We start from the raw sequence: 19,453 nt of genomic DNA on the forward strand, positions 1-19,453 counted from the left end.
CAATCTCAATATCTCAATACAAGTTTATGATTCGTCCATTTCGAGCATAAGCAGTCATGCACTGGGTGGGCATGAGTCATACTTTGAACAGAGGGCAGCTTGATATATGTCGTAAGAATACATGAGTATATACATATAAAGGTATATGAACATGATTGGGCATGAACATTGCCTAGCATTGATCGATGATTATCAGTCATCATACACAACTAGAAATTCGGCACATCCTTCCTAGGTATCTTGAACCTGAGACCCCCCTCGTCCTCATAACGCTCGATTCCCTCGAGTTGGGCCCAGAGCTCAGAATGATTAGCCTTAGCCCACTTCTCGACTTCGTCTTTCCAATATTGGTAGGGGATGGCGTTGTATAGGTGTCCAATTCTAGATATTCGATTAATATTTTGGTCTGAGCACCGCTAATGCAGCGGAAGCGGAAGCGGAAGCGGAAGCGGGGAGGGAGAGGGTGAAGGTGGTAGACTTACGAATGCGAGTTCGGCGGGAAGCCCGTAACCTCCTTCATCTTGTCCATGGCTTCAGTAGCAAGGTCGACTTCGCACTGTGCAGCGAGGGCCTCGACGTAAGCCGTGTACAGCCTGCGATCGAGCGCGATATCAAGGACTTTCATTTTCTCAACCATCTTGATAGCCTCGCGCGTGCCGTTGTGGTGTTTCTCGCAGGTCCTGAAGAAGAAATACAGAGTGTGATTTGAGGGTCCTTCCTCGGACTGCAGGATGTCTTTGAAAATCTGCATGCTCTTCTCGGGCATGTCGCATTCCGCGTATGCGAGCATGAGCCAGTTTAAGAGGCGCGTGGTTAAGTCGACTTCTGTGTCGAGCTTGAGCATGTTGTGCGTTAGTTCGAGGTGCTGTGCATCGCGCGTTTGCGCGATGCCTTGGAAACACCGGGCGTATGTATCTGGTTTGGGCCGTTGCGAGAAGGACTCGGCTTGCCGCATGTGGCCGAAGACGAGGTAGGCGAGGTCGCTGCGGTCCCGTTGGAAAAAGGAGGTCATTATTGAGGTTCGGGTGCGGACGCCCGTTTCGGGGAAGGCGAGGCGCAGGAGCTCGTATGCTTCCCAGGCGGGATCGCTTGCCTGGTTTGAATCTTGGATGAAGTCTGTGATTGCGTTGCGGATCATGGTTTTCTCTTCTGTTTCGTAGGAGCCTAGGCGTGGGCGCAGTAGCTCGGAGACTGCTTCGAGATCGTGATGGTGTAGGAGGGTGCGGGTTAGTGCCGTGAGTGTTTCCGACTCTAAGCGCGTGTTGTTTTCGAACAATGGATCAAGAATAGATGTGATGTGGTCAAGGATTGCTTCGTCCTGCCGCACCGAGCAAAGCATGATGATAAGTTTGTTGATAAGGGGAAGATTTTCAGGGTTTGTGGTCTCAAGCGAGTCAATGCTACCAAGGGATGCCAGTACTCCTTGAAGATCACCAGCTTGAATACGAGACTCGAGATGGAGCAAGTGGGTTCGCGAGTCAGATTCAAGGCCCCATGTAGACGCTAATGATATGAAGCCATCCGCCAGGACGGGATCGTTGGCCGAGATAGCATACTCTATCATGTCGTTCACGCATGACATCGAGGCAGACGCTTGCAGATTTGGTTGCTTTTCTGACACTGCCATGGATTCAACCATTCCCGCAATTTGCGACGCGTCTTTCCCGTGCGCCGCAGCCCAAAGTAGCCGAATCCCTATAGTTTCTGATATAGGTTCGGACAAAATGGATTCGAAAATAGGCTCTGCCCATGGGGTATCATGCTTGAATATAGCAGACTTGATAGCAGCTATCTTTGTCGGTATGGTTGGTTCTTGGCCGCTAGCCAAAGGGCTTTCGTAAACCAGTCGGACAGCATCTGAGCTCCGTCTAACGAGATGTTGGATCATTTCTTCCTGCTGTGCGGAATCGAAATAGAATCCGTGTTTGTTAGACAATTTGGCAATCTGCTTAATGTGGCGCGTACCGCCGCTCATCGCGAACCCTCGTACCACCGACAGCCAAGGCGAAGGGTCAGTATCGCGCAGTCTAGGCCAGAATTTTTCTAGAGTTCGCTGTGCCTCATCCGGATCGCCATTAAGTGCTTGCACGTCGATGTATGCAAGAATCGCAGATTGGTCAACTCGATTCCAGTCGGCATCGGAGTTTTCAAACAGCGCGGTAAACACAGAACGGGCGAATTTTGATATTGTGTCACGCGCTTGAGGGAGACATTCGGCCTCAGACAACACGTACAGTACGTTTCCTAGAGCTTCGTCACAAAAAGCCTGTTGCCAAGTCTCAACTTCCAGATCGCCCTCCCGATTTTGCAGATGATACCATGTCGTACTGAACAATTGCGCTTGAAAATCAGTGATAACTCCCGGTTCCGTCGCGCGCGTCTCGAAAAAGTCCTGAAATGCTTTGGCTAGGATATCACTCTCTGGCCCCCTGCTTTTGTCCCTCAATGATATAAGCAAGTCGCTCATGGGCTTTAAGCCGATCTCAGATGGTAGAGTTGAGGGCGGTGGCGTAGTAGGTTTGAAGTTGAAAGCGAATAACCTGCGTCGCTGGATATAGAAAGGCACAGGTACTACTCTCCGAGACCGAGATTGCCTAACCGTATGCAGGCACCGCCTGTGGCATTGACGCGACAAGAGTGGCTCATTGTTGAGAATAGCTCGGAAGACTCTCCTGGTAAGTTGGGACTGCATGTTGGCCAAACGAGCCAGTAGTTACCGGTCGACGCGATTGAGAGGAGACTGGCGGCTCCAGTGACATTCAGCAGTATCCGAGGGGAAGACGGCTCGATTAGCTTGCACTAATTACCGAAAGCCGGCAATCGGGAAGAACATGCAGAGGGAGAGCGTTGACTGTTGAGTGGATGACGGAGCTTGAGCTTGAGCTGCGGACAAGTCCTGGAAATTGTGCATGCGGAGGTCTTGGCGCGCCGACAGAATTCCGATCAATCGTTCTTCCGTTCAAAACTCACCCTGATTCTCCCCAATCCCCAATTCTCCAACTCCTCGTGTTTGCCAGCTCTGGGCTATCAAGGGCTTATCAGGCGAGATGTCTTTGCGTATTTTCTCATTGCCCTCATCGCGCACAACTGCATCGACCGCGCAATCAGCCTGCCGTTTCAATTCAACAAGTTCCGAGAGCGGCCTGAGTGCGCTGCAGAATATCCTAAGGCCTTCCACACCTAGTCCCGGTAAGTCAACTTTGCCGCTCTCTTACTTAAAAATTCGAGTTGTGGCATGGTTCTGATTCTGCTCGAACCCAGCCTCTACAAGATCGGCGCCGGGGCGTCGCCCAATCGGCCCAACAGCAGTAGACCGCGAGAAACTCAGACAAGGCCAGAGGGCCCAGGCCGACAATCGAGCCCTAGAAAAGTTCCAAACGCGCGACTGGAAGGCCGGAGATATCTATGCCCCTCATGATCTCAGCCCTGCCGAGATGAAGAAATGGAGGAAGCGCAGCGCTCCGACCTCCGATGCTTTTGATGCTCTCAATCTCAACCCCATTCACCTCTACAAAGTACGTCTTAGATGCACAGAAAGAAGATTTGTCACGGACTCTGGCTAACGTTCTCTCTGCTTCCGACCTCCAGAACTTCACCATCATGTCCGAGTACATGACAGAAATGGGACGTATCAAGCACAGGAAGATGACTGGCCTACGCGGTGTGAACCAGCGAAAGGTTGCGAAGGCAATTCGCAGAGCTATTGGCATCGGTCTTATGCCGAGTGTACACCGTCATCCAGAGATCCTCGCCGAATTCAAGCAGAGATCTGAAAGCGTCGGTCTCTGAGGCGAGGCAAGATGGGGGACACTGCGAGAGCGAACTGATATTCGATCGCCTTCTTATCCACCGATTGCACATACTGTCTTCTTTTCTTCTCTTAACTCCTTCTCGATTATCACGACGAATGCTGGCATTAACAGGGAGCAATGTACTATATCAGACGTATACAGATCGCTGGGAATCAAACATGTAATTTAGCCCATATATAATACCGGGAAACCAGGCGTGACGATATTCGTCAATGTTTCTGCGTCTACCTATTGTTTTGCATTCTCTCGTACTGGCAGTGCACCATGACGATCGCATAGGCAACAAGCGGGTCAACAGAGCTCCTCCTGTCTTCCACTCTCCCCACCTTTAGCTTCTTGTTTCATCTCACGTCAACTACTTACTATCCTGACTTCGTCTACATCAGTTGGCTCAATCATGTCTATCACAAACGGTATGAACTTTTCAATGACTTGGTTGCCTTGCGGCTTGCTAATTATGAGTTCCAAGAGTCCATCTGGCCCGCGAGCCCCTCCACCACGAGGGGTCAGCCTACCCAGCTCTCGTCCGATGCGAAAGGTGAACGCCTCGCATACGCGGTATGTCATTTCCCGGCTGCAGACTGTTCTCCAAGGAAATTAAAAGGGTCTTCTCTCTGATTATAAAGACGTTTCTCGCAATAGTCCAACAAATCTATCTTCCTCCGCTCGATCGATGACCCCGCAGTTGCCCGGCAGTATACCGAGCACAAAGTACAGACTACAATCGCCCGATTTGCACCTTCGGGCTTCTATGTTGCTAGCGGAGATGCTAGCGGTATAGTCAGAGTCTGGGATTGTGTCGGCGATGGAATCACAAAGGGTGAATACAGCATCGTCAATGGCCGAATCAATGATCTAGCTTGGGATGGTGATTCGCAGCGGATAATCGCTGTCGGAGACGGAAAGCAAAGATACGGTCATTGCATTTCATGGGATAGCGGCAACACTGTGGGCGAAATCAGCGGGCATACTCAGCAGATCAATGCGGTTTCCATCCGCCAGCAGCGGCCACTGCGCGCTGCTGCCGCCGGTGACGACAAGAGTACGATCTTCTATCATGGAGCACCATTTAAGTTCAACACTGGCATCCGTGGCAAGCATACTAACTATATCTATGGTGTTGGCTTCAGCCCTGATGGCTCAACGCTAGTCACTGTCGGTGCAGACAGGAAGATTTGGTTGTACGACGGCAAGACTGGAGAAACAAAAGGCCAGATCGGAGAAGGTGATCACAAAGGAAGCATTTTCTCGTTGTCATGGTCCAAGGATTCGCGCAAGTTTGTCACCGCAAGTGCTGATAAGACAGTCAAGATTTGGGACGTGGAGGCAGGCAAGGTCACCCAGAACTGGAACATTGGTGGAGAAGGGAACTCAAATGTCCAGGATCAGCAAGTGGGCGTGGTTTGGCCTCCAGGCCGGAGCGATAACCTGCTCATCAGTTTGTCATTGAGTGGTGACCTCAACTACCTTGTGGAAGGTACACCAGAACCGAGACAAGTCATTCAGGGTCATCAAAAGAACATAACATCCTTGACCACTCTCGGATCTAGCAGTGGTAATGAGACGCTGTGGACAGGAAGCTTTGATGGAAGAGTATGCGGCTGGGATGTCTCCACCGGAAAAGCCGAAGAAATCGAAGGAGACCAGTCCACGTCATATATCGCAGGCCTCACATCGACCCAAGAAGGCGCTGGGAGAATCTACAGCGTCTCCTGGGATGACACCATTCGTTCTGTGGACGTTGGCGCCAGAACGTATACAGGGAGCTCCTCCAAGTTGATTGGGCAGCCTAAGGGAATCGCTGCCGGGGAAAAGACCGTTTTGGTTGCAACCTCAGAGAGCGTTGAGATTCACAATGATGGCCAGAAAGTTGGTGATTTCAAGACCAACTTCTCTGTTACTACTGTGGCTGCTCACGGCAACGTAGCGGCAATTGGAGGAGATGATTCAACAGTCCAGATTGCGGATATCTCAGGATCTACCCTGACAGCAAAGAGGGAGATTAAGACAGGTCGCGACGCTGTATCTGCCCTAGCTTTCTCACCAGATGGATCCAACCTGGCTATCGGCGATTCACGGGGGCGTGTGCTTGTATACAAAGTTGCTGATGGCAGCTTGGTAAATGACCGCTGGACGGCACACACGTCTCGCATCACCTCAATTGCGTGGAACGATAATAGTAAACACCTTGTCAGTGGCGCGCTGGACACGAACATCTTCGTTTGGAGCTTGACGGCTCCGGGAGACTGGCTGCAGGTGACCAACGCTCATAAGGAGGGCGTCAACGGTGTCGCATGGATCGCTGGCGGATCCAAGATCGCCTCCGCTGGAGCCGATGCTGCGGTCAAGGTCTGGAAGGTTGAAGGGTTGAAATAGACACAGACCAGGATATGACTTGTAGCAGTGCTTGATATCAGTAAATAACTAGTTCATTTGTCTTGACAAAGTGCGTGTACAAAGCTTGATGATCCCCGTAGCAATAAGAAAAGCCTTTTGGTCGGGCAGCGGAACTTGAATGTAGTCGGTCGAAGCTGTGACCATGTCATCAGTCAGTCAGCGTCTCAACGCGCAACTGGTCCCCACTTCAAGAGGCAGCTCGATTCCTCGACCGCGAGGGCACCAAAAATACTGTCATCGAAAATGAGATGAGAACATGTCTGGGTCTGGGAACCAGTCGAGCAGCTCCCAACGCTTCCTCCGCTCGCAGAAGGTAAATTGCAAGCCGCAGCTTCTAGCATGCAGCTTGAAAGCACGGCTAACCCTGCTTTCTCAGCTTCGCCAGGCGACATTTATTCTTCCAAAGACAGGCCAACGCCTCAAGGGCCTCGTACAACTACGAAATTCGCTCGCCGACTCCAACGGTCACGCCGACGATGAAGAACGGCGTGGACTTCTCTCTGGAGAAGTGTCTCACACTGAGGGCTTCGGTTCACAAATAAAAGAGAAGGCTAAAGCACAATGGCTTTCTCTGCGCGAGTTTGTCTCCTCGGAGCTTGGAATAGGCGTTCTGAAATGCAGCCTGGCATATTTGCTCGGGTCTCTGGCGACGTTTGTCCCAGTACTCGCGGCGCTTCTCGGCCACCAGGATAGCAAGCATATGGTTGCTACTATAACGGTTTATTTCCATCCAGCTAGATCCCAAGGTAGCATGTTCAAAGCGTTGATCTGCGCGTTCCTGGCGTTCATCTACACGGCCTTCGTCTCTATCACAAGTATGTGCGTTGAGATGTTCTTCCAGGATACGCTGGGCATGCTTGCATTGGGACACGCCGTAGTCCTTATCGCGTTCGTTGGGGGTGGACTTGGGTTTGTCGGGTGGACAAAACAAAGACTGAGCGATCCACTCGTCAATGTCGCCTGCTCTCTTGCCTCGCTTTCCACGATCAGTGTCTTGACGAAAGAGGGCGCAGTGCAAGCCGGAGATCTGTCGTTTGGCAAAATCTCACAAGTCTTGAAGATGATCATCATGGGCGTTACTGCTACTATGGCTGTATCTTTCTTGATCTTTCCCGTCTCTGCGCGGAAGAAATTGCGGTCAAATCTCACCAGCGTTACCGAGTCCATGGCGACAATGCTAGCTCTTATTACAGAGAGCTTTTTGAGTGGCTCTGAAGAGGAGCTTCAGGCTGCTGAATTTGTCGGTGCAGCTACACGGCATAAAAAAGCTTATGGTCAACTTGATTCTCTCGTCAAGGAAGCCAAGCTCGAACACTATGTCAGGGGCACTGAGAAAGAATACAGGCTGGAGAAAAATCTTGTTCGCTGGGTGCAGGATATAACGCACAATATGGGTGGGTTGCGCAGTGCCGCATCATTGCAGTTCCAGTTACTCAAACAGACCCAGCCCGTTGCGCCGTCACGGCCACCAAGTACAGAACCATACTTTCACAGAATGGATTTCCACAGGCCACTGAGCCCTTGGTCAATACCCGAGGACCGGCCATACCTTGAGCCGATTCGCGAGAGATCAGACGAAGAAGTATCGGAACCTGAGGTTGCTAGGCCACCCCTAAGCCGCAGGCAGACTTCTGACTCCGAGGCCGAGATCAACCTTCTCCCAGCCGATATATTTGCCATTTTCATTGACCATTTAGGACCCTCTATGGTGAGTATTCTTTCGAGGCCGGTTACAAGGAAGCGATCACTAACTTCCAGCAGAGATCCCTCGCTTTTACGCTGAAGGAAATATTCAAGGAGGTGCCCTTTACTCCAGCTCCGCACTACAAAGTATCCATCAATAGCAGACTCCGCACAAGTCTCGATCGTGCCCTAGAGCTGTATAAAGGGTCTCGAGAGGAAGCACTTAAAACGATATACCGTCAGAAAGAGATCTTCAAGATCAAGACCCTAGAGATCGAAGCAGATTTGGAAGAGGTCGCGGCCAGCTGTGGACACTTCAGCTTCTCCTTGCTAGAGTTTGGCGAGCAATTGAAGGAATTGCTCGCCATATTGGACGAGCTACAGCTCGAGTCTGAAGAGCGGCCCCGTGGAAGATCTTGGAATTGGTTGAAGTTTTGGCGTAAAGGTGAACATGAGCGGAGGAGGAAGTTCTCTGGTAAGTTGCCTTCGGTTCGAATTCATGTGTACCCTGCAAGAGTCTTTATTAATATGATCCAGATCAACCTCTGATCGAGTCGAACCCCATGACAGGCATCAACACTGGTTCCCAGCACGTGGATAAGAACGATTATCAAGAAGGTACTTCCAAGTCTGGAAAGCCATCCAGGAAAGCCAGGCTTGGGTACCAGATCTGGAAATCGGTTGCAGTATTTCGACGAGACGACATGAAATTCGCAATCAAGGTCGGGACAGGTGCAGCTCTCTACGCCTTGCCCTCCTTCATCCCATCAACGCGACCGTTCTACTCACATTGGCGCGGCGAATGGGGACTGCTTTCGTACATGTTGGTTTGCTCAATGACTATCGGCTCCTCAAACACGACCGGGTATGCCCGTTTCCTCGGTACCTGTCTCGGTGCAGTCTGTGCCATTCTTGCTTGGTATATCACAGCTGGAAACATGTTCGGTCTCGGGGCTTTGGGTCTTCTTATGTCGACCTGGACGGCCTACATCATCATCGTTAAACGACAGGGGCCGATGGGCCGCTTCATCATGCTTACGTACAACCTGTCTGTTTTATATGCTTATTCACTCACTCAGCAAGATGGCCAAGATGACCAAGACGAGGGCGGAGAGAGCCCTATCATCACCGAAATCGCGCTCCACCGAGTCGTGGCTGTATTGACCGGTTGCATCTGGGGCATCATTATCACGCGGGTATTTTGGCCCATTAGTGCGCGGAAAAGACTAAAGAACGGCCTCGCTCTGCTATGGCTCCGCCTTAGTCTGATTTGGAAGGGTGGACCGTTGTCCGCAACTCACAACTCCAAGCAGTCTACTGAATTCATGAGTGTTCGGGACAAGCTTGAAGTTGAGCGGTTCCTAGTCTACTTGGAGTCTCTTCAGTCTTCAGCGCGATCCGAGTTCCAGCTCAAGCAAGCGTTCCCAGACGCTGTATATACAAAACTTCTTGCGCATACTCGGAGCATGGTGGATGCCTTTGTTGCTATGAACCTCGAGCTAGCGAAGAACATGACTGCTTCGGAGGGAGAGCTGGCCATTCTTGACTATACCGTCCCGGAAAGACGACATCTGTCGTCGCGCATTAGCCATTTACTATCATGTGAGTTAAGCGGCATCCTCGATATGCTCTTGAGCTGACTTTCTCTCAGTCATGGCTTCTTCCATGAAGTTGGAGTATCCTTTGAATGACAATTTACCCAATGTTGAGCATGCGCGAGACCGGCTTCTCGCTCGCCTATTTCATTATCGCAAAGATTTGGAGGTCTCCCGGTCATCGACGGATGAGGATTACTCACTGCTATACGCATACGGTATGTAGCGCTTGACTGTTATGGCCTCGAGATAAAATCTAACATATGGATTAGTGCTGGTGACTGGGCAGTTGTCGAAGGAAATTGAGGGCATATCAGAGGAAGTCACTCGGCTGTTTGGAGTTTTGGACGAGGATGCAGTCAAACTCTATCCGTAGAATGAAACTCCTAAATTCATTGTCCAGTGGAATGCATTGTAGGCAGTTCATTGTCGTAATTTATATCAACAAAGGCTTCACCGTTGCAGTTGGCGGGGAGCGAAGTCCGTCCAGCGAACGTTCAACTTTCAAGCCCCAGAATTATTGCGGACCTCCTTCCAACATCTCAGCCATCCTTGCCCATCTCCCTGCTGCCCTCCTCCCCGCAATTTCATCGATTTTTGCGCATTTCCATCATTTACTGCATATTGCCGGTCCTATTCCGCAACCTGGAATGTCTTTTCCTTCATGAAGCTCTAATTAACCGCCTCCTCGGCTTCGCGCAGCCCGTCGCGCCTCCGCGAGCCTCACATCCCCGACCATGCAGATCGACCCAGCGGCCCTGAGTCGAGCAGACTCTGCCTCCGCCGCAATCTCCTCCTCTTCGAAAAGCGCGGCTGCTAATGCCTCGACCACTCAGAAATCCACCAAAGCGCTGATATCGGTGCCGCGCTTGGACCTGGAGCCTATCTACGCGGAGCTGAAAGCCGCTATCGGGCACAAGTGGACTGAGTACAAGGATGCCACCACCCAGTTTCTGCTAGGTAAGTGTCGCGGGAATCAACTCGTCGTGACGCATCTACTCGGCATGTTTACTGACGAGCTTTCTTTCCTCGTTCTACAGGGCAATTGAACCAACCTGAACTCGCAGCGCGCATCGACTCCATATTATGCGCCGATCAGAAAATCGAACACCTACATAATAATTTCGTATGCGCGATTATCGGAAACCTCACAAGGGACCTCCCCGATCATGGAGTTGCCCGCTGGGTATCGGCGAACGACAAGCCCTCAATGGTGTCGAAACCCACCTCTGGGGATGCCGCTGAGCAGCGACTCAAGACGGAGGTCATGCAGTTACCTCCCCGAGATCGCCGACGGATAAAAGCGGTTCCAGAGGTATGTCGCGAAACCATACCTGGCTGTCGCATTTTGCATGTACCAGGCATAGCTAACAATGTGTTGCCCGCTAGCATGATGCCCAGGAGACAGCGCGCAATGAACTCGAGGAATATCATTTGGCAAAGCAGATCAAGCTGCCTAGTCAGGTCCCAGCAAGCGCTGGTGGCTTGAACATGACCAGTATGTCTACTCGCGCACCTCATATTCCCTAGACCGAGCCTTATTAATATGGTCGTCATACAGATTGGGAGCTAGAAGTCCGGAAACGTTATGCACAACCGCTTGCATCTGAGACTGGCGAATTCCCGGATGCTGAATCAATACACGCACGCATGACACCTATATGTTACGAAGAGTCGGTTGTGAATGGTGCAGGTGTAGCCTGCGCCGAATTCATGGCAATAGCAACCGAGACCTTTGTCAAGGAAGTGCTGTCAGTCGTGTTCTCCCGCACAAGATCTAACGGCCCTTCTGGTACTATCAACGGCATGATGAAAAGGTCATATAAGCAACAACTTGAGCGTGAAGAGTTGGCCTTCACTCGTGGTGAGCTTGCCAAAGACGGCGCAACTGGGTTGCTTCCGGTCGAGGCCAAGGAGGCTAGTACTCGCAGCTCCCTCGGGGTCAGGGACCTCCGACTATCGCTAGAACTTGGAAGCGGAGTTCTAAGTCATATGCCTTTACTCGTTGACCAGATTATGGGAGGATATCTCGAAGACGAATTAGAGGCCGAGAAGCGGGGCCGCGCCGATATGGATGATATAGAACACACCATCGTTCCCGAAGAAATGGAAGTAGATGAAGAAGGCTGGGGCTGGGAGGGCGCCACGATGGAGGATCATGAACAAATGGGCAGTCTCCTAGATGAATGTCTGTCAATGGCCGCATAATCAGCTTCGACTCTACTGCTTTGCTTGTCCTCTCCGAGGCTTCTTTATTCCCATTCTATTCTCTTATGTCTTCTTCGACTTTGGTCTCGACAGAGGCAACGACTGCAGCATTTCTGCCTAGGAAAAGGCAAAGGCGTCTTGGGAGTACGGGAAATAGCCACCTATGTATGGTGTGCCGTTGTCACTTTTGCATTCTTTTGACCCGGAGTTCGACGTTTTTTACTTCCCTTCGCGCTTTCACCACCTCTTCCACCCAGTTGCCTCCTACACCTTCATCACTTGAATCAGCTGGCACAGTCAGCATACGAGATTCGAGGCTCATTGCCCACGACGTATGGTCTTTCCCCGACCTCAGACATGAGAAGGGGGAAACGAAACAAAACGAAAATAAATTCGAATGCTTCGGATATGGAGAAACCCCCGGTGGCTCATCTGTTCTTCGCAAACCCCATAGGCTTACAGTACATGCCAGGTCGACCCAGATTTCTCGTCTACTACTATTGCTAAATTTTGTTTTCGAACGAGCGCTCTCTTCCCCTCCTTTCTTATCTTATCTTTCTTTTCTTTCTTTTTTGCTATATATAGGGGTGATACACTTACGCGTTATCTCAGCCAGAGCTCACCATCATGTTTGATGTATCCTATGCTTCGCTTTTTGCATTGCGCTTTGAATTATATCCCTACTTGCTTGACCAGGTCAAACAAGGTAGAGTTTTAGGCTATGAAACTATTTCAAGACCGCCATATTCACGAGTAGTTGTAGTTTTTGCTAGCTATGTAAGTGTGGAGATTCGTCAACAAATGGTTGTAATATAGCTCATTGAATGGTCTAGTGCCATCCCAAACGCCTACCCCGGTATGACTTACGCTAGTAGAAAAATAAGATACTGTACAATAACGACCGGAAGAATAAAGAATTAAGCATCAAGCTTCTTTTCATTGCACAAGAGTCTCGGCGACCATTTTGAGGGTGTCCTCGGTGGACTTGTACGCATTGGCTGGGTCTTTGGCTATCGATTGCCAGACCTCGCCATGCTTAGGCTCGGAGAGTACGCATTTCGAAATGACGTCGGCTCGTTTTTCCTGTAGATAAGGGCTTAGTAAGGGAGTTTTCTGCTATATCATGGAAAGAGAACGGGGGTAGGAACATACATCTGTGCCATGCTGCAGCAAAAACTTATAGTACCAGGCCCAGGCGTCGCCGAGATCACTGTTCGATACAATAGCTTTCTCGAACCACGTCATGGCCTTTTCAAGCCGACGTTCACCCCAGAAAATTCGCGCTACCGTGATGAAGAGGATCGCGTCGTTGTCTACCTTCTTGATAGCTTCCAGACTCCGCACCTTGCGCTGTGCGCGTGGCTCAAGGTGCCAAATGCTTTCGCTCCATAGAAGCCCGGATGAAGGGACCTCCTGTAACGCTCTGGCCATTAGGACCTTGGCTTGAGGGATGTTGTTTGCGCGTCGCTCGACTCGGACACTCTCGGTCCAGAGCTCCGGGCTGTTGGGAAGTGCTAGGCGAGCTCTATCGAGGACAGAGCGCGCTCTGACCACTGAACCGGCCTTTTCTTCCAACCTGGAGGCTAGTAGCCAGAGGGCCACTGATTTCGGGCATGCTCGAATACCAGTTCCGTAGGCCTCACGGGCTTGAGGGAGTTTGTTCTGTATTTCATATATCTGACCTTTCATCATCCAGAGTTTATCGGCCTTAGGGTACAGTTGTAAACCCTGGTTGGCCAGATCTAGGGCATCGTCGACATTGCCCAGTTGCCGTTCGAAGGCTACGCTCTTGATCCACACACGATTGGTTCCTGCTTCACGTCGAGCCGTCGTGAGTAGCTCCCGAGCCTGATCCGTTTGCTTCGCGTCGGCCTCCAATTTGACGGCGGCGAGCCAAATATCTTCGTTGTTGGGATTCTGATTGAATGCACGGCCGAGCACTCGCCGAGCGTCATCAATTTCCCCAGATTGCCACTTCTCCTTGGCGAGCTGCAGCCAGAGCTCTTCGCTCTGGGGACAAGCTTCCACTGCTTTTTCAAGTACTTGCCATAAGGCCTCCTTGGTACCGTGGTTGCGCTCAAGGTCCGCTGCTGCAACCCAAATTGATCTGCGGTTGACAAAGACACGCAATGTGTATGCATAGATGGCGCGTGCCGTCTCATACATTCCTCTTGCAATACTTGCCTTTGCATCATCCATCCAAATGTCTTTCCGATCATCGTCCTCGTCAAGACCCCACCCGAGCGTCTCTCGAATGATGGCGCCGCAAGTGAGGATTGCTCCCTCTTCTTCACATTTTTCGGCCTCGGCTATCCACTCTTCACGTTTGAGCATGGCATTTTCTCTCGCCAACGACTGAATGGCTCGCTTCATGACATTCACCTTGTTGAAAGTGCCCATCTGCTCTTGGAGTCGAGAAGCAGCAATCCAAATTTCGTGACTTGTAGGTACAGCTTTTCGCGCGGCATTGAGAACTTTCTGAGCGTTTTCGGGAGTTTCCAAGCGTGCAAGAGCCAGCCATAACTCAACAGAAAGCGGTATCATTTCAACCGCTTTAGCAAGTAGTAGGCGTGCGTCTGCGGGATCTTCTTCCAGGTTAACAGCCTCCTTCCATATAGTGACGGATTGAGGTATGTGAAGGATCGCCTGTCGCAAAACATTCTTCTTTGCCCGTGGCTCTGATTCTAATCTCATCGCTTCAATCCAAAGCCGGGTAGATCGGTCGTTGTTCTTGATAGCATTCGCAGCTATGACTTTGGCGTTGTGTCCTTCGTTGAGTCGGATGTTCTCAAGCCACGCATCTTCACTTTTTGGGCAGAGTTCGCACCCCTTCGCAATCATATTCCGGGCAGTCACAATCCTCCCTGCCAGTTCCTCCAACCGCGCCAGCGCAATCCAACCGGGAGCGTGTTTTGGGTTCGTCCGCGTAACAGATTCCAGCAAGACACGGACACGTTTGACGTCGCCGACTTCGATTTCACCCGCTTTCATTTCAGATTGTGTAAGACTCGTAAGATACCCCTTCGGATCGATGCTGGTCGCACTCCCAGAAGCAGTGTCTCCGGTCGATCCCATAGCTGCCTGGTCGAGCCTGACTTGGAGAACCTTGTCACGCGCAGCACTAATGTTTGCAAAGTTCGTTATCATATCATCCGCCCCGTCTGCTCCAGCCTCGGTTTGCGATTCATCATCAGCGACAGTTGTATCGTACTGAGCGGAGTCTCTGGCATTCGCAAGCACACTGTCAGGTACTGCGTAAAAGCGCTGTTGCATGCGTAGATTCTGTTTCGTACGTCTGTTCTTTCCCGTGAGATCGCCGACTTCGGGGAGGTTTGCCCATTCATCTTCAGATACCGAGGCAAGGGACCGCTTCAAGTCGACAAATTGTTGTTGAATTTTGGGGTTCTTCCGTTCGTATTCTTCCCGCTCCTGTTGTTCGCGAGCTTCCCTAGAGGTGGCGAAGTACGAAGTCGGTCATCTGTCCAAAAAAACCGGGAGCGAACCCGATGAATAATTATAACAGTAAAAAGAGGACATAGGTAGAACTAACCTTCGTGCTTTTCGTCGTCTATCCATTTTCTCATCTACTTCTCTGTATATGCGGTCCGCTTCGTCATCTTCCTGGTCAAACTGGCCATATGCGAAAAGCCCAACTTCGTTGTCGGGATCCTGGAAACGTTCATCTTCTTCCTCCTCTGCTGGTTTTTCTTCGCCTTTGCCCTTTTCTCGTGTCGCGGCGCCATAAGCCGTTGGCGGCGCGGCTCCGAGTTGCTGCGCTCTCTTCGCGAGTGCAGCCTGGATCTGTTCGGGCGTCGGACCTTCTCGAGCAGGACCTAAATCTGAGCGAGTCGTGAAACCGGTCGCACCTCGACCAAGACCGGCAACATAATTCTCAGGAGCTGGTTGACTTAAGAAATCCTTTCGTCCAGACGCCATCTTGACTAGGACCTGAAAGGGAAACAAAAAGTTAAAAATCGAGGCTTCCGCAAACTGTGTAGCTGAACTTGATAGTTAATTGCTTGGTGTTGGTCAAAGAGGCGACGCGCAGAAAGATAGTTCCGTTCCGGCAATCTTATCGCATCAGATCAGATTAGTATACTAAAGTAGCTAGTTAAGTATTTTACTCCGGGTCTGTAAATTCGCACGGGGTATTAAGAATGTTCTTAGCACAATGGCGGCATTCACACTCCCAGAACTTCCACGCAACATGTAATAGGTAAGTTAAAGTAACCATAGAGAAAAATTAATGAATCTTTTTGGCACACAACTTGAAAATGGATAAAGCATACAGGAAGAGGTCAAGGAACTGGTAGACAGGAAACCATATCCGCGCGCAATTATGCCAGAAGGGGTCTGCATATTCGTTCTGGTCCAAATACATGCAACTGCCTATCCACGTGCATAAGGATGAAAGCCTCGGTGACCTCCACGTCCTCCTCCACGATAATTCGCACCTGGCTTCCCAGCATTCTTGGGCCCGGTCGGGGCGTTTGCAGGTGCGGCACCTTGCGGCTGAGGCGTTTGTCCTGAGTCTGAATTAGCAAAATAACAAACAGCATGCGATAGGGGAAATCAATACACACCACGTCCAACGCTACCAGATCGGTTCATGGCTTGAGGGCCCGTGGGAATGTTGGGTTGGGGCACTTCGTCGTACATGCCTTCCCACGAAGTCGGACCGCCTTGCTGGTAGGGAGAGAACCCCCGATTCTCCATGGCTCGTCGAGCTTGCTGTTGCTCGTATTTCTGTTGCTCGAATGCTATCTGTTCGTGGGCATTGTAACCAGGTCCACCTCTGGCTCCTGCGGCGTAGTTGCCGTTGCCATTACCACCCATGTTCATTTGTCCACCCTGTCCTTGGTTCTGCATTTGTTGTTGCATTTGCTGCATCATAGCAGGGTTCATCATGTTTTGCATTTGAGGGGTCGGGCTCTGCGCCGGGGGGCTCATGCCTGGTGATTGGGGATTGTTTCCCATCTGCATTTGCTGCATTTGCTTCATTTGCATTTGCTGCATCATAGCGGGATTCATCCCAGCCATCCCCATACCGCCCATTCCTTGACCTTGAGTCGCAGCTACTGCCATTTGCTGCTGCATCAGAGCGAAGTACTGTTGCATACGTTGCCAATACTGGGCCATCATCTGAGGAGTGAGTCCGCCGGGCATGCCACATTGGCCCTGGGCACCTGTTTGCTGCTGAGAACCGTCGGATCCCCCTTGACTGCCGTCCCTAAAGTCTCTGCCGCGGCGGCCACGATCCCCGTCATCTCGTAGATTACCCCTTGGCTGGGCCTTCTTAACCTCGATAGGTTTGCCCAAGATGTCGAGCGGGCGCGAGAGAGCCGCTTCTACGGCGGCCTCGCTATCGAATGTCACGAAGCCGAACCCGCGGGGGCGGCCGGTGTCTTTGTCGATCATTAAAGTGGCATCGATTACACGACCAAATTGCATAAAGAATTGTTTGAAATCCTGCTCGGTTGCTTCTTGGCTGACGCCCCCAACGAAGATTTTGCTCGTCTTTTCTTGCTCATCACGTGGAATAGCGCGTTTCGGGTCAATCTGTCGAATTTTGTGAGCGAAGCTGGTGGGTAACAACATGATGTTGTCGGTAGGGCGGACTTACGATCTTTCCATCCAGATAGTGTTCCTTGACCATCACAGTGTTCACTGTCTTCGGGTCCCTGAAAGTCAAGAAGCCAAATCCTCTAGACCGGCCTGTAGCGCTATCGCGCATGACTGTGCATTCCTGGACCTCTCCGAATTGCGAAAAATAGTCCTTCAAGGACTCTATACAGGAATGTTAGATCATCCGGACCTTTTCGAAGCGATGAGATAGCCCGAAGACAGTACTTACGGTCTGTTGTCTCCCAATTCAAGCCACCGATGAACATTTTTCTGTCACAAATGGCTTATTAGCAAACGTGGTCACCCACAATCAGAACAATAAACAGGCGTTCGAGTAAATGAAACAGGTAAATTTGGCATTTGGCTGGCAGTAGCTGGTGGTTCTCGGCCATAAAGAACTTGTCCAAAGCTTCGATCACCCACGGCTTCCAGTTTCAAATCTGGTCGTCAAAGCATTCGGTTCGTGGCGCTTAGTACGAGGTAATGCTTGAGTGTGTAGGTTGCTGAACGGTCAGGAACAAGCGTGCTCCGTGCTTGCATTCTTCGACTGATTGTATTTGACAAGATCCGTATGCCCGAGCAGGTGACGCTATTTCGGTGTTTAAACATAGCCACTGGATTACAAGTCGATCCGGCAGTTTGAGGGCCAAATGACGTGGGTTCCAGGGTCCGGTTGAGTATTCGGGTAATAGACAGACCACAAGGAGGAGGTATGCCCGGCGGAATAAGTCAATTGTTCTCTTCTGTCTCTCTGACCAAGGTATCTCTGCCTGCTGTCTATGAAGTCCGAAGCTAGGTAAACTGATCGATCATGTCCACCCAGTCAGCCGAGGCCGCTACTCCTCGCTGGTGGTGCTATATCATATATCGACAATAGGCTATATAGTATCAGGCGTACTATAGTCGCTCGAGGTTGAGGCTCGCAGTGTCAGGTTTTCGACAATTGCCCCCGTCATTGTCATACTGACGCTGACTCGCGGTTATATCCTCACTAGCCTTGGACGATAGAAGGCAGATACCGCTTCCCCACCATGATCGGGCTCTGTCTAGATGGATCTGATGGATCCATCTCTGTTCATCCAAAGTCGACCACGGTTTTGCACCTTACAGCGCTAACGGCTGTATCCACCAAACACCAAATAGCCTCGATCTAAGCACTTTCCACTCCTGCTATATTTTCGTGTCTCGACACGCGTCCCCCAAGGACCACCAGCTCAGCCAAAGTGGGAAATATTCGGAAGTGATCACTTTCGCCAATCGGGCACTCTCAAGCAGGGCTTGATTCAAGAAAACGACCCCGGTCCCAAATTGTAGACTGCGCAGAGGGGCGAAATATACAAATGATATTGGTGAAAAAAGAGAAAGAAAACTTACCCATCCTCCTTGATACCAGTTCCCTGAGGTTCCGGTTCCCCCGCTGGAGCTGCAGCCTGGTTGTTATAGCCCGAATCGAACCCGGTCCCATTTTGATAACCTCCATCATACGAGGGAGTCTGGTAAGCTCCACCAGGCGTGCTTTCGGGCTCGTTCCCGTAGCCTTCGACCGAGTGAATAGCTGAGACACCGGGGTTTTGAGCAGGCGCATCAGGGGCTGGAGGGTTGGCTGGTGCTGGAGCTCCACCGGCGGGGACTGTTTGGTTCGTTGTCTCATCCGCATCGTACCTAAAAAAACAAGACAGATTAGAATCATGAATCACATCCTAGCGAGAACCGGCGTACAGATCGGCGAAGAGATCCTCCTCAACATCCTCTGGTTCAGCCATGACGATGGAAGCTGTCGCTTAACGATGATAAGAAAGGAAGCGGAATAATTGGTCGGTTGCAGTGACCCTTGTGCTAACAGCGGCGACGTGCCCCGAGTGAAATTGAGACCAGAAAAGAGTCCGATGCAAATCTGGCCGCGAGCCAGGCGCCAAGAATTCTAAGAGACTGGTTATAGAATAGTGAAAGTGGAGAAATGGGTATAGAGAAGATGTGATGTTGTTGTGGAGAGAATAAGAAGGGAAAGCGTGGATGAGAAAGGATTGGAGAGATAGGAAGGAAAGGACGAGTGAGGTCGGGAGCCTGTCAAAGAGAAGACGTACTGATTCTGTTATACAGAGCCAGTATTAGTCACTTGCCGCCAAAAAACCG

At 50.9% G+C, this 19,453-nt stretch overlaps 5 protein-coding genes across 5 annotated transcripts; 2 read left to right on the forward strand and 3 right to left on the reverse strand.

Moving 5' to 3' along the window:
- Nucleotides 1-209: 209 nt before the first annotated feature.
- On the reverse strand, nucleotides 210-2,692 carry BDV17DRAFT_282670 (putative mitochondrial respiratory complex I chaperone (Cia84); the record flags this gene model as incomplete). Its single annotated transcript, XM_073760238.1, has 2 exons — nucleotides 210-381; nucleotides 483-2,692. 2 exons carry the CDS (start codon nucleotides 2,690-2,692, stop codon nucleotides 210-212), a joined length of 2,382 nt encoding a protein of 793 aa, XP_073614255.1.
- A 278-nt stretch (nucleotides 2,693-2,970) lies between these two features.
- On the forward strand, nucleotides 2,971-4,038 carry BDV17DRAFT_266920 (mitochondrial 37S ribosomal protein bS18m). The gene is made up of 3 exons (XM_073758318.1): nucleotides 2,971-3,189; nucleotides 3,262-3,515; nucleotides 3,589-4,038. Exons 1-3 carry the CDS (start codon nucleotides 3,048-3,050, stop codon nucleotides 3,787-3,789), a joined length of 597 nt encoding a protein of 198 aa, XP_073614256.1. The 5' UTR covers nucleotides 2,971-3,047; the 3' UTR covers nucleotides 3,790-4,038.
- Nucleotides 4,039-4,209: 171 nt separating this feature from the next.
- BDV17DRAFT_282671 (transcriptional regulator of RNA polII, SAGA, subunit-domain-containing protein) lies at nucleotides 4,210-11,695 on the forward strand (the record flags this gene model as incomplete). The annotated part of the gene is made up of 11 exons (XM_073760239.1): nucleotides 4,210-4,247; nucleotides 4,316-4,370; nucleotides 4,455-6,161; nucleotides 6,586-7,917; nucleotides 7,995-8,367; nucleotides 8,511-9,494; nucleotides 9,544-9,705; nucleotides 10,190-10,447; nucleotides 10,528-10,802; nucleotides 10,877-10,985; nucleotides 11,049-11,695. 11 exons carry the CDS (start codon nucleotides 4,210-4,212, stop codon nucleotides 11,693-11,695), a joined length of 5,940 nt encoding a protein of 1,979 aa, XP_073614257.1.
- A 314-nt stretch (nucleotides 11,696-12,009) lies between these two features.
- BDV17DRAFT_299184 (U4/U6-U5 snRNP complex subunit PRP6) lies at nucleotides 12,010-15,631 on the reverse strand (the record flags this gene model as incomplete). Its single annotated transcript, XM_073763826.1, has 3 exons — nucleotides 12,010-12,778; nucleotides 12,848-15,143; nucleotides 15,246-15,631. The coding sequence occupies 3 exons, from the start codon at nucleotides 15,629-15,631 to the stop codon at nucleotides 12,632-12,634; spliced, it is 2,829 nt and encodes a 942-aa protein (XP_073614258.1). The 3' UTR covers nucleotides 12,010-12,631.
- Nucleotides 15,632-15,768: 137 nt separating this feature from the next.
- On the reverse strand, nucleotides 15,769-19,376 carry BDV17DRAFT_266936 (heterogeneous nuclear ribonucleoprotein HRP1). The gene is made up of 6 exons (XM_073758319.1): nucleotides 19,040-19,376; nucleotides 18,695-18,982; nucleotides 17,550-17,590; nucleotides 17,319-17,482; nucleotides 16,279-17,254; nucleotides 15,769-16,221 (listed from the first exon to the last, which is right to left on the reverse strand). The coding sequence occupies exons 1-6, from the start codon at nucleotides 19,081-19,083 to the stop codon at nucleotides 16,085-16,087; spliced, it is 1,650 nt and encodes a 549-aa protein (XP_073614259.1). The 5' UTR covers nucleotides 19,084-19,376; the 3' UTR covers nucleotides 15,769-16,084.
- Between the last annotated feature and the right edge of the window lie 77 nt (nucleotides 19,377-19,453).

This window comes from Aspergillus undulatus (assembly GCF_047715775.1).
Source record: "Aspergillus undulatus strain CBS 261.88 unplaced genomic scaffold BDV17scaffold_34, whole genome shotgun sequence".
In the NCBI taxonomy this organism is placed as follows: Eukaryota; Fungi; Ascomycota; class Eurotiomycetes; order Eurotiales; family Aspergillaceae; genus Aspergillus; species Aspergillus undulatus.